The 15,928-nt window shown below is 40.0% G+C and overlaps 1 protein-coding gene and 1 long non-coding RNA gene across 3 annotated transcripts; both read right to left on the reverse strand.

Annotated features, from left to right (window-relative positions):
• Nucleotides 1–443: 443 nt before the first annotated feature.
• On the reverse strand, nt 444–5,613 carry LOC125803977 (uncharacterized). The gene is made up of 2 exons (XR_007440458.1): nt 5,250–5,613; nt 444–940 (listed from the first exon to the last, which is right to left on the reverse strand). It is a non-coding gene; the product is annotated as an uncharacterized LOC125803977 (long non-coding RNA).
• Nucleotides 5,614–11,088: 5,475 nt separating this feature from the next.
• adcyap1b (adenylate cyclase activating polypeptide 1b) lies at nt 11,089–15,159 on the reverse strand. 2 transcript variants are annotated; one of them, XM_007235293.4, is made up of 5 exons: nt 14,795–15,159; nt 14,211–14,315; nt 12,835–12,969; nt 12,122–12,232; nt 11,089–11,478 (listed from the first exon to the last, which is right to left on the reverse strand). In XM_007235293.4, the coding sequence occupies exons 2-5, from the start codon at nt 14,312–14,314 to the stop codon at nt 11,307–11,309; spliced, it is 522 nt and encodes a 173-aa protein (XP_007235355.1). In that variant the 5' UTR covers nt 14,315; nt 14,795–15,159; the 3' UTR covers nt 11,089–11,306. The 2 variants fall into 2 exon arrangements, with proteins under 2 accessions (XP_007235355.1, XP_007235356.1); XM_007235294.4 differs by lacking the exon at nt 12,122–12,232 and having other exon boundaries at nt 14,795–15,158.
• Nucleotides 15,160–15,928: the final 769 nt, after the last annotated feature.

Here is a 15,928-nt window from a genome sequence, read left to right on the forward strand (position 1 = left end):
AAAACGCCTCTCAGGTATAATTAATATTTTCACACAATTTAAAGCAAGCCTTCCAACTTTAAATTATGTCAAAAACAGATAAAGGGTTTTTGTCTGAAAGCTGTGAGATGCTAATTAGCCACAACATTAATGCCCAGATCAGACTACACAAAGCGACAAAGGTCTGTGTAGTATGACAGTCAATGAGCAGTATATTGACGTGAGCGATGACGTGAACCGTCCGTCAAAGAGACTAATATGTTATATTTTTTGTATTTTATCACCTAGTTTGACATGCTCCATAAAATGCTTCCTAGCGCTGACCAATAGACATGATTGTCAGATTCTTTGCTCCTCCTCCGCGATGATCTACGAACTTATGCAAGTACGTTCACGATGATTGGTTGCCCAGTTGCCAGAGTAAGATAAGATGGAATAATGATCATTGCTTAATCTAAATCAAATCAAATCAAATCAAATTTATTTGTATAGCGCTTTTTACAACAGGTGTTGGCACAAAGCAGCTTTACAGAAACATGATTACAGGACAAAGAATCAGGCAAAACATTACACATAGAATATACATAATACAGAACCCCCAGTGAGCGCGGAGGCAAGGAAAAACTCCCTCAGAGCTGCAGGAGGAGGAAGAAACCTTGGGAGGACCAAGACTCACATTAAAGGGGGGACCATCCTACCACTGGTCAAACGGCTTTTAAATTAAAATTTAAAAAGTCTTTTATACATCCATATAGGTTTTATGTACTCAGGAGTGTAATAGCGCCACTAATGGCTTGGATGTAATCTGTAGTGGAGAGTAAGATGGTCGATGAGCAGCTGATCTGTGGTGGTGGTGGAGAAGAGCTGACTTCAGAAACTTCCATCAGTCTGGCTGGACAGGAGACGCGAGAGCCTGAGGGTCCAACATCGGTATCGGGTCAGACAGGTGGGCAGTCAGTAACTCGGAGGAAAGCAGAGAGATGGAATTAGTTTTTACTGGATTTATGCAAAACTGAGAATATTAAAACATTATCAGAGTGTGGCAAATGACTCCGGCAGAACTGAATAAAACAGCCTAACTAAAGGCAGAGAGCCAGAAGGTAACATAGACATGGAGGCACCCTGAAACACCAGCATCCACCCACTCCACCGTCCACAAACCTGAGTGACCGTGTGCAGTGGGAGAACAACAGCACCAGCATCTCAGTTTACCACAATTTCCTCTGTCCATGAACCCCTGAATCTGCAGCCTTATCTAAAGGGAAAAACATTAATTACCAAAAGCTAAACTAAACAAGTAAGTTTTCAGTCTAGACTTAAAGATTGAGACTGTGTCTGATTCGGGGAGATTATTCCAGAGTTGAGGCGCTTTATAAGAGAAAGCTCTTCCTCCTGCAGAGCTCCTCTGAATTTTAGGCACTACTAATAAACCAGCACCCTGAGATCTGAGTAATCGCGGTGGTTCATAACAGGAGATGAGGTCTTGTAAATACTCAGGAGCGAGTCCGTGTAGGGCTTTATACGTTAACAGGAGAATTTTATAGTCTATGCGGAATTTGACTGGAAGCCAGTGCAGTGCTGATAGTACTGGACTAATATGGTCAAATTTTCTAGTTTTAGTAAGGACCCTGGCTGCAGCATTTTGAACTAGCTGAAGTTTATTTAAGTTACTGTCGGAACATCCAGACAGTAGCGCATTACAATAATCTAGCCTTGAGGTAATAAAGGCATGTACTAATTTTTCTGCGTCATGCAGTGATAGGGCATTTCTTAGCTTGGCAATATTACGGAGGTGTAGAAAAGCTGTTCTAGTAACATTAGATATGTGTTTATCGAATGCTAGATCTGAATCTATGATAACTCCAAGGTTTTTAGCTGCTGAACCAGGGATGGCTGAGAAGTCAGCCAGATTTAGCATTAAGTCTGATAATTTATTTCTAGCAGCTTTGGGGCCTAATAGGAGAACTTCTGTTTTATCACTATTTAATAGGAGGAAGTTGTGCGACATCCATGATTTTACATCTTCTACACAATCCTCGATTTTCTTTAATCTCACTCTGTCATCAGGTTTGGCTGATATGAAGAGCTGCGTGTCATCCGCATAACAATGAAAATTCACATTGTGTTTTCTAATAACTTTGCCCAGTGGGAGCATATATAATGTAAATAATAACGGTCCTAATATAGAGCCTTGTGGAATTCCATATCTTACCTTGGTATAACTGGAAGACATATCATTTATCCTCACAAACTGATAGCGATCGGTTAAGTACGATTTAAACCATGCTAAGGCAGTTCCGGTTACACCGACCATGTTCTCTAGTCTTTCTAAAAGGATAGTATGATCTATTGTATCAAAGGCTGCGCTCAGATCGAGAAGTACCAGTAGGGAAACACAGCCTTGGTCGGCGGCTATAAGTAGATCGTTTGTTATTCTAACTAAAGCTGTCTCAGTGCTATGATAAGGCCTAAATCCAGATTGAAATTTTTCATAGATCTGGTTTCTTTGCAGGTAAGAGCAAAGTTGTTGGGCTACAGCTTTTTCTAAAATCTTAGAAATAAAGGGTAAGTTTGAAATAGGTCTATAGTTAGACAGTACACTAGGATCAAGATTTGGTTTCTTGATCAGAGGTTTAATTACAGCAGTTTTAAAGGCTTTGGGTACATGGCCCAGGGCGAGCGATGAGTTTACTATCATTAACAGAGGTTTAATTATATCTGGCAGTACCTGTTTTAATAATTTTGTGGGAACAGCATCAAGTGTGCAGGTTGTGCTGTTTGAAGAGGAGATAATTTTCTCTAGTTCTAGCTGTGGAAGTGGGTTAAAGACTTCCAACCTAACTTCAGTAACAGGGTTTTGTTCTAGATCAGCCAGACCAGATGACAGAGAGGATGTAATATTTATCTGTTTAATTTTATCCCGAATGTTTTCAATTTTACTATTGAAGAAGTCCATAAAATCGTTGCTGGTGTGAATGGCTGGAATCTGAGGTTCAGTACCTGCCTGGTTTTTAGTTAATTTGGAAATAACACTAAAGAGAACTCTAGGATTATTTTTATTTATCTCGATCTGTGAGGCCAGATACGCTGAGCGGGCTTTATTAAGTTCTTTTCTATATTTAACAAGACTGTCTTTCCACGCAGAGTGAAACACTTCCAGTTTAGTTGATCGATATTTACGCTCTAAATTTCGTACTAACTGCTTTAAGGTACGAGTTTGATCATTGTACCACGGTGCGAGCTTTTTCTGTCTCTCTATTTTGTGTTTAAGGGGTGCTACAACATCTAAGGTAGAGCGAAAGGTATTTTCTAAACCTTCGGTTAGTTTGTCTAGTTCTACTGGGTCTATAGGAGAGTACATTAGAGTTGAGAAATCTGGAAGCTTATCTGTAAATTGTTGGGCTGTAAAAGGCGTAATTGAACGTTTTACAGAGTAGCTAGGGGATGTACGTATATTATGACTAAGATGTAATTTAAATGAAATAAGGTAATGATCTGAAATTGCGGAGGTTTGAGAACGAATATTCGGGTTATCTATGCTCACACCCAGGGTCAAAACTAAATCCAGAGTATGATTACAGTAATGAGTAGGTCCTGTTATATTTTGAATAATACCAACTGAGTCTAAAATCGATGTGAATGCCTTTTTTAATGGATCATCCAATTTTTCGAAATGAATGTTGAAGTCTCCAACTATAATCACTTTAACATTACTTACTGCTAAGTCTGTGACAAGATCACTAAATTCTTTTAAAAATTCTAAATAGGGCCCTGGTGGTCTGTAGATGTTAATTAAAGAAAATGCATTCTTTTTTGTAACTGGATTAATTATACTGGTGTAAAGAAGCTCAAAAGAAGTAAAATTTTCATAGTGTTTCTGATTGCTAACTAAGGTACTTTGGAAAAATATGCAGACCCCACCTCCTCTACCGGACAATCTCGGATTGTGTATATAATTATAGCCTGCAGGGGTGGCTTCATTTAATGCTACATATTCATTTGGCCTAATCCAGGTTTCTGTCAGACACAGAACATCGAATTTCTGATCAGTTATCATTTCATTCACTAGAACTGCTTTTGAATTCAGAGATCTAATATTAAGTAAACCAATCTTTAGGCTTGAAATGTTAGTACTACAGTCTGGATATGATTGTTTAATATAAGTTAAGTTATTTAGATTTACTGTTTTAGTTTTTTGATGTTTTTGTTTGACTCGGGGGACAGACACAGTCTGAATACATTGGTATCTAGGTAACGTCTCTTTGCAGCTCGCAGACGGTCGGTTAAGCCTCTCTGTCTGCGGCCTGGTCCCGGCTCTGGATTGTCAGCAGCTTCTAATACTACTCTGCCGACTAACTAAAAGACTATGAGCTATGCTGCATGAAAGTAAGGCAGCACCCTCCCGCGTGGGGTGGACACCATCCCTACCTAAAAGACCAGGCTTGCCCTCAAAGTGTAGCCAGTTATCTATAAAGCCCACATGATTTTCTGCACACCACTTGGACATCCAGCGGTTCAGCGAAGAAAGCCTGCTGTAAGCTTCATCACCACGCCTCATTGGGATGGGGCCAGAGCAGATTACCTCCTCGGACAGCGTCTGGGCCTGTTTAATCACCTCTTTAATATTAGCCTTAGTTACTTCAGACTGCCGCAGACGAATATCATTGGCCCCTACATGAATTACTACCCTCGAATATCTCCTATTCCCTAACCTGAGGTTGCCACTAATGTCCGGTGCTCTGGCTCCCGGTAAACAAGTAACTGTTGCCGCTGGTGCCCCTAAAGGAGTAGCTAATTTCACGTGTCGGACGATAGAGTCTCCTATCACCAGAGTACCTTTAACAGGCTCCTCAGTTGGTGCTTCACTGAGCGGGGCAAACCTGTTTGACACGTGAACTGGGGGAGCATGGTGTTTAGGTGGGCTGGCTGTGGCCTTTGCAGTAGCATTAGCCTTAGCCTTTCGACTATGCCGCCGAGACGTTACCCATTCGCCCCGCTGTGAGGGCTCTAAGGCCGGAGTCGAGGGGGTACTAACTCTCCCTGAGACACCCGGGGCTGCTAACAGTGAATCCTGCTGTCTATCCCTTATTAAACCCCGGACGTGCAGCTCTAACTTATTCACCTTATCCACCAAGGAGCTAACTATCTCACACTTAGTACAAATACCACTATTGTTACCAGTATCGGTGGATAAGGGATCTAAGCTATACATGCCACACTCTAAACAGGTGTAAACCTGAGCAGAAGCCATGGAGAAAAAAAGCACTCACCTTGTTTCAGTTGAAATTAGAAACTTACACAAACAAACTGCAGCAGCAAACAGCTAATCCAGCAAACCTGAGGAAAAAGTCTATAAAAGTAGACTGAGAGTGGATTAATAGGTGTGTAGAGCAAAGAGGAAGCAGACTAAAAGTGGATTAGTAAGTGTGAAGAGAGTAAAAGAGAAGAAAACAGAGAAAAGTGTAGAAGCTGAAGATTAAAGCAAGCTTTCAGCAGCAGAGCAGCACAGCAGCAAACCAGCACAGCAGCAGACCAGAGTAGTAGAGAGCAGAGCAGGGAGCAGAGCAGGGAGCAGAGCAGGGAGCAGAGCAGGGAGCAGAGCAGGGAGCAGAGCAGGGAGCAGAGCAGGGAACATTGTAAGAGACAAAAATGTTGTGTAGTCTGAGCTTGGCATAAAACCCTTTGAATGTATGGTCAGAAAGCTTAATTAAATCTTGTTAAATGGCACATACATATATTAGGCAGCAAGTGAAGAGTCACTTGTTGAAGGTGATGTATTGGACAAGCATAACTAAACTGAATGAATGAATGACAATGGCTAAACTGTGATGGTTAGTTGACTGTGTCAAAGCATCTACGCAACAAACAGGTCTTGAGGGCTTTTCCTAGAATGCATGGTCAATACTTACACCAAGAGAGTTCCAAGGACAGCCAACCAATGAATTGATGATAGGGTCTTTGAAGTCCCAGGTCAATTATGCAATCCATGAAGGCTCCACCTCACAGCTTACAGGACTTAAATGATCTGCTGGTAAAGCATTGGCGGCAGATGCCTAAGTGGTTCAGCAGTTGGTTTTCCAAAAGGTTCTTAGCACTAAGATGATTCTTAAATGGTTGTGTGAGCTTCACACATACAGCTCTGGAAAAAAAGAAGAGACCACTTAAAAATGGTAAGTTTCTTTGATTTTACCAAATTGAAAACCTCTGGAATATAATCAAGAGGAAGATGGAAGATGATCACAAGCCATCAAACCTGAACTACCAAGCTGAACTGCTTGAATCTTGCCCCAGGAGTGACATAAAGTTATCCAAAAGCAGTGTGTAAGACTGGTGGAGGAGAACATGCCAAGATGCATGAAAACTGTAATTAAAAAACAGGGTTATTCCACCAAATATTGATTTCTGAACTCTTTAAACTTTATGGATATGAACTTGTTTTCTTTGCATTTTTTAAGGACTTGAAGCTCTGCATCTTTTTTGTTAGTTCAGCCATTTCTCATTTTCTGCAAATAAATGCTCTAAGTTACAGTATGTTTTGGGAATTTGGGAGAAATGTTGTCCGTAGTTCATTTTATTTTATATTCATAAAACTAAAGTGGTCTCTTCATGTTTTCCAGAGCTCTCTCTCTCTCTCTTTTTCTCTCTCTCTCTCTTTGTTAAGATGTTCTTAATGCTAAGATGCTTTTGGGAAACTGGGCCCAGAGCTGTTTTGGCATTATGCATATGGGGAACATACACATTAAGGTTGCTATGGTTGATTTAATGCTGTGGGAACAAGGTTGATGGACTGAGGGTTTTCCTTTTTTTTTTTTAAATCATGGACACACAGTCCAGCCCTAATGGTCTTGCATTATGTGTATAGGGCTTTGTTCAGGTACACAGCCTATACTAAATGGCACAAGAAGGTGCAAGATAGACAGTTTGATTTTGCTGCCCGTGCAGTTTCATTTGGAAGCCTCTCGTGTTGTATTGACTTTCACTTCCTGCCTGGTTTGAAATAACAGCTGTCAGATAAAAAAAAGGAAAAAAAAAACAGAAATTGCTTCAGATAAAGAGGCGGGGGAGAAAAACACACACACACACACACACACACTCAACAGTTCTCTGGTTACAGTATCAGCCTCTGCAGAGCCCCTAACTGCATTAATGGAGTATTGCACTTACCTTGTGTGTTTTAATCACGAATGATAGCAGGCGAAAGCGTAAAACCCTTATTTCTCGCTCTTCTATTGCTGGGTTTGGCTCATTATTGTAGCATTTTAATATCTGAGAGCTTTTAGATTAGTTATCGTTATATCTGAGGATGGGTCCCAGAGCATATATTGACTGTAATGTGTGGCTGTGGTTGGAAACCTTCTAGGACAACCTTTAATAGAAATAAAGTAAAGATGCTACAAAGGGTTGTTTTGGGGTCTTTGGGCGTTTTTCCACTTATGGAAGTTTTGTAGGAAGTCAAAAGTGGTTCTTTGATGGCATTGCAAAGTACCTCCTTATTTTTAATGGATCAATTATTTTTATTTATTTATTTTTTTTTTTGAGAAAGTACAGTATGTTCCAGCTGTACCCTTGTTGGCCATCATCTCAATGACGCAACTCATGATACTCATGAATTCATGAATGGAAAACATGGAACTCTCTGGAAGCTTTTTTTTATGGAGAACCATCTATCAGTGTGACATCTGGATATATTCTGTGTATATACTGTATACTGTATTGGTTCTGTATGTTTGTCTTGGATCTGACTGGATAATAAATGCCATATTGTGTTGTGTTGGGTTGTGTTGGGTCACCATATACCACCCATTCATTCAGTCCATCCATTCATTCACTCATTCATTCTCTCCTATAAATTGTTCCACCTAAATGTGCAGCTGAAATGTCCAGTCAGTTAAAAAGTGAGTGACCTGCTTATATAAATCCCCTTATAACAGCTGATATTGGTAATAACAAAGTAATAACATGTATGTACAGTAAATAGGCCAGACAAGGCCTCTACCAAAAGGTGTTTGGTTGCAAAGATTAAGACATGGAATTAGAAATGGTGTTGTTTTACAAAAGAATTTATTCATACAAATCTTACAACACTTGATCGATTTTTTGAACATTTAAAAACGTAACCCCCCTTAAGGAGTGAATATATATATATGTATTTGTTAATATGTATCGACTTCACGTTTCGCTAATATTTCACTTAGTTCACACATGATAATTCAGATATAGAGAAAACTTTCACATTAAGGCTTTTGGCGCTCTCAGAAATGTACACAACAGGCTGGGCTGTGGACTGGGCTCCATCAGGCTTTTCCATCAGGCTAGCTGTCAAATAACCTTCGAGCAATGCAAGAAGAAAACAACACAAAAAAATAAAAGGAAAGAAAAAAGAGAAAGGAACAAGCTCGGCTTTGAGGGCCTCTACATATAAATATATGTATTTATGTCAGTATATATATGTATATCGATATATGTCTGTATATGGGTCGGTTTCTGAGAGTAAGGTGAGACAGAAACAAACTTTGCTTGCCACAAGAACATTCATTCATTCATTCAGTCAATCAGTCGTTAAAACTCAGGACAGCCTATATACTCTGAGACAGGTAATACTTTGTGCCATTTACACCAGTTCAATAGGGAATTGGATCACAATAGATTGTTGGCCATGCTTTTCGGCTGTCGTCGGGATATTGATCCGACCGAATTCAAAAAAAAAAAAAGGAAATAAAAGAAAGAAGAAATAAGAAGGAAAAGAATGGATAGTGAAATGTAAGCTAATAGTCTGCAGCATTGTAGGGCCACTAAAAATTGCCATCCGTATCAAGTGGCGAATTTTCTTTTTTTTTTGTCATACGTTGTAGCAAGGCACCGAAGCTGAAAGCTGTGCTGTCTGTCACACACTGCTGTCATGCTTGTGCACTCGCACCCACACATACGCACACACACACACACACCCATAGAAACATCCACACTCATATAAAGCCTGGGGGAATGATGCCAAATTGAAGGAAGATTGATTTCTTGCCTGGAACGCCGGGCTTAGAGATTGAATCAGTGGGCAAATAAGGCCTGATTTCCATTTTATGGAATATACTGTACGCAAACCGCCAACAGCAGTTTATGGACAGTATGAGGTATAAGGGGAAAAAACAACAAATTTGGAGACAGATTGCCTTAGGTCGTATTGGTCATATAGCTCTAGTCTAAATGCTGCATAATACTTTGATACTCATCTCTGACTTGAATCTACAAAAGGGCAAAACTGATTAAAGAACGCCACAATAAGTGGCAACATGAACCTGGCTTTTCCCCCTGGATACTCTGGCTCCCCAATCTTCCCCAATCTTCTCTTTCTCTCAGGACTTCACTCCCTCTCGCACAATCTCTCTCTCTCTCTCTTTCTCTTTTTTCACTTTCTTTAAAGAGATGCACGTTAACACAAACAATTTCATTTCGTATGTAGCCTAATGACGTGGTATGGAAAATGGGTCATGGAAAAACAAACTCTAGCCAAACTTCACTGGAATCAACCTACGCAAGCAAGCAAGTAAGTCTCTGGAGCAATACTGCTTTGGAATCTATAAGTCCAACATTTGGACATTCATGAAGAACAGAGTGATGACTGGAAGTTGAACTGAACTCCCTTTAGACTTTTCTCCTCATCTCCAGCTCAGAATCAATTGCCAACTATCGACAAGTTCGTATTTTCTAGCTGTATTTTTTGTTGCTGTTTTTTCTTTTTTTCAACACAACACAACTTCTACATTAACACAGTTCTCAGGGCAGGGGGGAAACAAAACGAAACCAAAAACCAATTCAGAGCAGGACAAGAGAGAAAAAAAATGAAGCGAAACCATGAATACAGTCACTCAGAACATGCCTAGAACCCATTGGATGACATGCTAGGATAACAACACATCAGAAAAAAAGCACAACATGCACTTGAGACAGGTTCGTATACCCCTTTTTTTGTGCAAAAAGAAGGTTATCTTCTATTTGGCAACCTATGTGCAATAGATTGTTGAATACTCTTAAGAAGATAAATAGATGATGCAAGCCTAACCAATGGAATGGAGGGGGTCTCGGTCAGAAAAAAAACGAAGACCACGGGAAAAGAACACAAGAACCTGCATGACATGAAACACACACAGTGGTGGACTGCACATGCATGTATACACTATGTATAGCGTGCATAAGAACGGAGGTGAGGTGAAGTTTACAGTCGTCTACAGTCTTAAAAACGTTAAAAGGTGCTGCAAAGGGTTCTTTCATAGGGTGAGCGATTCCATAAAAGAAGCTTGCCTCCACCTTTTACCTTTTTTCAATCATCAAGGAGCTTTCTCTCGATGTGGAGTTTCCAATCTCACATTTGCAGAAAACGCTCCTTCAGGGTTTTTCAATGGCATCCCTCAAAGAACAATCTGTAGCACCTTTAATTTTTAAGATTGTACAGATTTTTTTTTCTTCTCGAGAGCATGCCACTTAAGGAATCAATGCACACCATGGACATTGAGACCTTCCTGTGGGATGTATGGTCTCTTGTCTCTCGGCCACTCCGGTCAGACAGGTGACTCCACAGGTCTACATAAATAAATGCACTCCAGTGCCCACCCCACACCCCCATCCTTACCCCTCCCTCACCCTCCCCTACATCCTGACCACTACAGCCTGTGCTTTTACAGAGTAGTAAGTCTATATTGACTACATCCCTAGGCCAACATTGGACAAAATAAAACTCACTTTTCTTTTCGTTTGTTTTGTATTTTTTTTCTCTCCTCTTTTGATTACAAAAATAAGTATAACATTCAGAACTTTGATTGTCTTTTTAAAATCTATTTATTTTTCTGCATATGATGAATTCGAAAAAAGATATCAAGCGCATAATGTTCAAGGTGCACAATTGTCATATAGATATAGAGATATATATATAATGCTTTTTTCCTACTTTTTGTTCTTTTTTTGTATGTTTTCAACATATAAAGCTATATACATAAAACTAAAACGATTAATCCACCAACAAAAAAAAAAGAAAGAAAGAAATGATAAATAAATCAGAGTATAACTGTGCGGTCTCAAGTGCTTTTTTTTTCGTTGTACAAAAAAGAAAAAAAAACAATGTTCTTAGTAAAATAATCATTTAATGGCTTTACTTCATACATAAGTACATGTTTAAAGAAACACAGGCGCACTGGATGCACTGGATTTAGTCGGCTATGTTGTTGGAGTGGCTTTGGGCTTCAATGTACATAAGGGTGGGTGGGCAGGTAGTGGTGGTGGTGGTAGTTGGGGGGCAAGTTTTTTTTGAAGGAGGAGGGGATTTTTTTCCTCTATGGACGCTACAAATAAGCAAACCGGCGTCCTTTGTTTCTAAATCTTTGTCTGTACCTTCTGCCCAGAACTGCGGCCAGATATTTCTTGACGGCCATTTGCTTTCGATAGCGGCTGTAGCTGTCCGTGAAGATCCCGTCAGAGTGACGCTTGGATAATGGTTCTTCTTCATCCTCATCACTACAAAAAACACACACCAATACACACAGCACGCACACACACGCACAAACACACAACACATGCATACAGTCTCGTTAGAAAAAAAATCTGCCTAGCTTCAGATTACAGCTCTTTAACAAAACCAAATATTAAATATGCATGTTTTTGATCCTACAGCAACGAATTTGCTCCAAAGAAGAAAGAATGGACCCAAGAAGCCCCGGAGGACCCTTATAAATGATGCATGGTGGAAAATGAAGTGTGTGCTGGCGCCACCCCCTACCCACCCCTCGCAGTGTGTTAAGGGGGTTTAACCATCACACAACACACGAACCCACGCGCACACTTTTGCACCTATTGTTGTCTACAGGTTGCAAGTTTTGTTTCCTTTTTGCGCCCCATAGTCAAGCATGAAGTGGCACCACAGGACAAAGACAGACTAAAAAAAAAGATGAGTGGAGAAAACAAGAAAAAGGAAAAGCAAGAAAAATAAAAAGGGAAAGGGAAAGTGGAGACAGGACAACGAGAAAAGCCCACCCAGCCCCCCTTTATGAAAAAGGAGGGGAGGACACACACACACATAAACACGCACAGGAAAAAAAAAGAAAGAACCAAAGCCAAAAGAGATGAGGGCAGGGAAAGCGCTGAAAGGAAAAGCCCTTACCCTACACGCACTGCCATCAGAGAATGCAGATATTTTCGTGCTGATAACTGAACCAGGATGTCCCTCAAGGCTCTATCTAATAATCCATCTGCATCTGCATGCCTTTCCGCTCTGAGGTAAAACGCCATACACACGCACACACATACACACACGCACACACACACACACACACACACGCACACACATCATCAGTGAGCGAGGGGAAAGAGATGAGACACCACAGCACAACGGTCCGATTATGAGTCTCATCGCCTTGAAACGAGAGAAAGGTAACGAAACACTGCTTAGATCCTAGATCTGCCTTCATCAATCAGCCAAATCGATAGGCTATGTCTGCCCCGCACTTTCTAAATCTGTCTGTCTGACTCTCTCTCTGTCTGTCTGTCTGCATTTTTTACTAGCCTGTCTGCCTGCCCTTTAATCTACACTCAATCTGTATATGTCTATCCATCTGTCTGCCCATCTTTATGACTATCTATCTGTCTGACTCTATCTTTGCAATTAAATTTTAATCACTGTCACTTTGGTTATAAAAATAATAATTAAAAAACAAAAACAAAAAATAAGTAAATAAATAAATTAAAAAACGAACTAAAAAAACAAGTAAATAAATAAACGGACATTAACTCTGAAAAAACAGAAGAAGCAGACAGGAGCGGGACTGGATGCGGGATGGAGCGGCACTCCTGCGGGGCCCTGAGCGCTATGCTCACCTCTTTTCTGGCGGGTAGTACAGTGTGTACATGTCGTCCGAGAGGGGCGGAGAACTGCGGATGGACAACGGCTCTGAGTCAAAGGCGAGATCCCCCAGAGAGTTCCCATCCTCATCGAACACGTCGCTTTCTAGTCTGAAACAAAGAGCACATTCCACCTTTCTGTTCAGAATTTCGAAAATACGTTAAAAAAATCAACAAAATCTTATATTAGATTTAAAGACTACGAAATAACAAATGACAACAAAATAATAAATAATAATATAAAAAAGATTAATAATGCTAATACTACTATTAATAAAATAAAAAAGCAGGCGTTATTTAGCACAGACTGGCCACTAAAATAATACGACATTACATAACATAAAATAATGATAATATTAATAATCATACCTATTTTCTTTTCATTTTCCATAAGAAATTTGTGTTGTTTTCGTTTAACCATCATCCTGTTTTTAATCGTTTCGTTTTCGTTGTTTATTTAAAAAACGTAAAAACGTGACATAAAATAATCCTAGATGAGATCAAGCAAAATCACTGCAGATCTCCTGTTTATAATGTTGAGGAATTTTCCGCATGATTTTTTTTTTCTTCTTCCTGTTTTTCTTTTTTTCCCTCAGCAATTGGTTAATACGACCCATTTCCCAATCCCACTTGAAAGCCAGACTGAATCCATATCACGAATTCCCGCAGATTTTTTGGTGAGCTACAGTTAAAAACTACAACATAAAAAACTAGTAAATGAGCTCCCAACGGGTTTCTTTTTTACACCCGCTTTCCGAAGAGCCACGCCCCCCCAGCGCCGGGATTGGCTGGTTTCGTTCCGCCTCCTATGCTGTAACTGGTTACTGGCGACTCGGCTCCTGGGCTGCGATTGGTTAGTAATTTGTATTCATAAGCTATCCTCCTAAATCAGGTGGGATAAGGAGGTTTAGCCAGCCCCAGAGCGAGGGGCGGAATGCAAGTGGGAAAAAGACTTAAACATAATCTTTTAGCATTTCATATATTGCGTAAAACTTGAACAGATAAATAAACTAAATAATATTTTTCTCTACTTACTAGCCTTTTTGAAAAGCACCTCTTGCGGCTTTCGATATAAATGCTGTTAATCCATTTGCATGGCAACTCAAATCAAAACGAATTGTTTCAATGTTTGGTAATGTTTATAGTCAGAAAAAACAAAGGAAAAAAAGGTAGGCAAAGGTATTTTTCTGTCAGTTGGCAACATGTGAAGACGTTTGGATAATGGCTTGATTCGCTGCAAGCAAATAAATAAATAAATAAATATAGCATATATAAATATATCGCTAAAATAACTGAAACAATTAAACCGCTTGAAATAATATCTAATTACAGAAGAAAGGAAAGGTTCGTACCTCATGTTAGGGAAAGTGATCCCCAAAGGAGTGCAGTAGGCGCTGGAGTGCATTAAGATCCCGTAGATGAGAAGAGCCAGCGCAGCTTTACTAGATCTGGCCATGCTGAAAAATACATAAAAACAAAAGGAAAAAACGTTAAATACGTTTTAACCATTCGCATTATTCAATCTACATTAAAACTAAACCGTTGATTTGTGCGTTTCTGCGTTTCTTTTGTACAATCTCAGCGCATCGCCTTTAATTGTTACTATTTCTACTCGTATTTGTTTTATTAATAAAGGGACAAACTTCTGATCGTCACAGTGTCCAGAGAAAAAATGCGGGGCGTCGGTTTTCGTTTTTTTTCCCCGTTTTCTAAAATCCGCTTATCAGTTTGCAGCTTCGGAAAGTTTAAAAAAGAAATACCATGCGAGCGCAGACAAAATCCTTCGCCGACAAGACGCGAAAACAGAGCAAATATCGTTTTAAGATACAAAAAATGAGAAAAAGTAAAAATCCATGAAATGGAATTCCTTCCAAAACTGCGATTCCCTTTTCTGTTTTTTAATGGTGTTTTCAGAAAGAGGGGGATGCTCACGTACCTATAGCAGGGCTGGGGAAGAGCGAGAGAGCGGGAGGGAGAAAGGGGAGAGAGAGGCTGGCGTGTCGGTCGGGTGCGGCTATCTGTGCTGGAGAGAGAGTGTCTTTCTCTCGGCTCCTCTTCCCTCAAAGCGCCACCGTTCCTTCTGAGTTCTGGCGCTTCAAGCCTCCCTCCTCCTCTTCTTCACCTTTATACAAGAAGCAGCACGGTCAGAAATCACCTGCGCAAACAAAAGAAAAGAAAAGAAAAGAAGACGTCGGCGAGCTTCGTTGCAGGGCCTACTCGTCCGTCCACATATCGTTTAGTCAAACTTTTCGCCCCTCCGGTTCCCTCGGATTTTTATCCATGAATAGCGAGTCTTGCCTCCTTTTCTTTTTTCCCACCAAGTCGCATTAACTATGCTGCAGACGTCATCGAGCCTTCCTCCCGGAATATGACGGCGCAGCCTCTTCCTCATCACTGAACGAGTCACTCTCCTGATCCTCTAATGGAACTTTTTTTTTCTTTAAACTTCGCTTTTCTTTTCTTTTTTTAAACGTTTTTTTGTGACGGTGCTTTGAGATTACATGACCTGGGACGTGTTGAGGTGCCAGTAATCAGCCTTTTAATACAAACGGATTTGTGTCTTAGCCACTGCGGCTGATTTGGTGAACACGATTCTCTTTAATAAATAAAAAAAGAGAAAGGAAAAATGAAACGCTTTCAAAATGTCATTTACAGAGGAGAACGCAGGGGAGCTGTCCGATCTTGTGGTGCTGATCTAACGCATCTAAATAAAATGAGGTTTATTGCACAACAATCCTCTTATGCAAACATGTTCTTGCATATATACCACAAAAACGGATTTCTTTGATTACAGATAACAGTAGAACAATTTTTATGTTGCATAGATTATACAGAACAACGGTTAACACGTGAAGAAGAACAAGGCAAAGAACATTTAACCATTTAAATCTCTCTATATAAGTTAAAAAAGACAACTGCTTTCACTGTAGAATCATTGTAGAACCTTACGTTGAGTTAAAAAAAAGATTATTCTGATCCAAAATCGCTCTTCTGCTCTGAGCATACGTCAGTAAAACCCCTGCCTTTAGACTATTTATATATTGAATTCATAAGAAGCAAGAGACCAGTG

Source organism: Astyanax mexicanus, chromosome 8 (genome assembly GCF_023375975.1).
Source record: "Astyanax mexicanus isolate ESR-SI-001 chromosome 8, AstMex3_surface, whole genome shotgun sequence".
Classification (NCBI taxonomy): Eukaryota; Metazoa; Chordata; class Actinopteri; order Characiformes; family Acestrorhamphidae; genus Astyanax; species Astyanax mexicanus.

Excerpts from the sequence above, each read along its gene's own strand:
- adcyap1b (XM_007235293.4), bottom strand. The coding sequence starts at position 14,314 with ATGGCCAGATCTAGTAAAGCTGCGCTGGCTCTTCTCATCTACGGGATC. Across the intron at positions 12,970-14,210 it reads ATCACTTTCCCTAACATGAG|ACTAGAAAGCGACGTGTTCG; the intron begins GTACGAACCTTT and ends TCTTTGTTTCAG. Across the intron at positions 11,479-12,121 it reads CTGATGGCAGTGCGTGTAGG|TGATGAGGATGAAGAAGAAC; the intron begins GTAAGGGCTTTT and ends TGTTTTTTGTAG.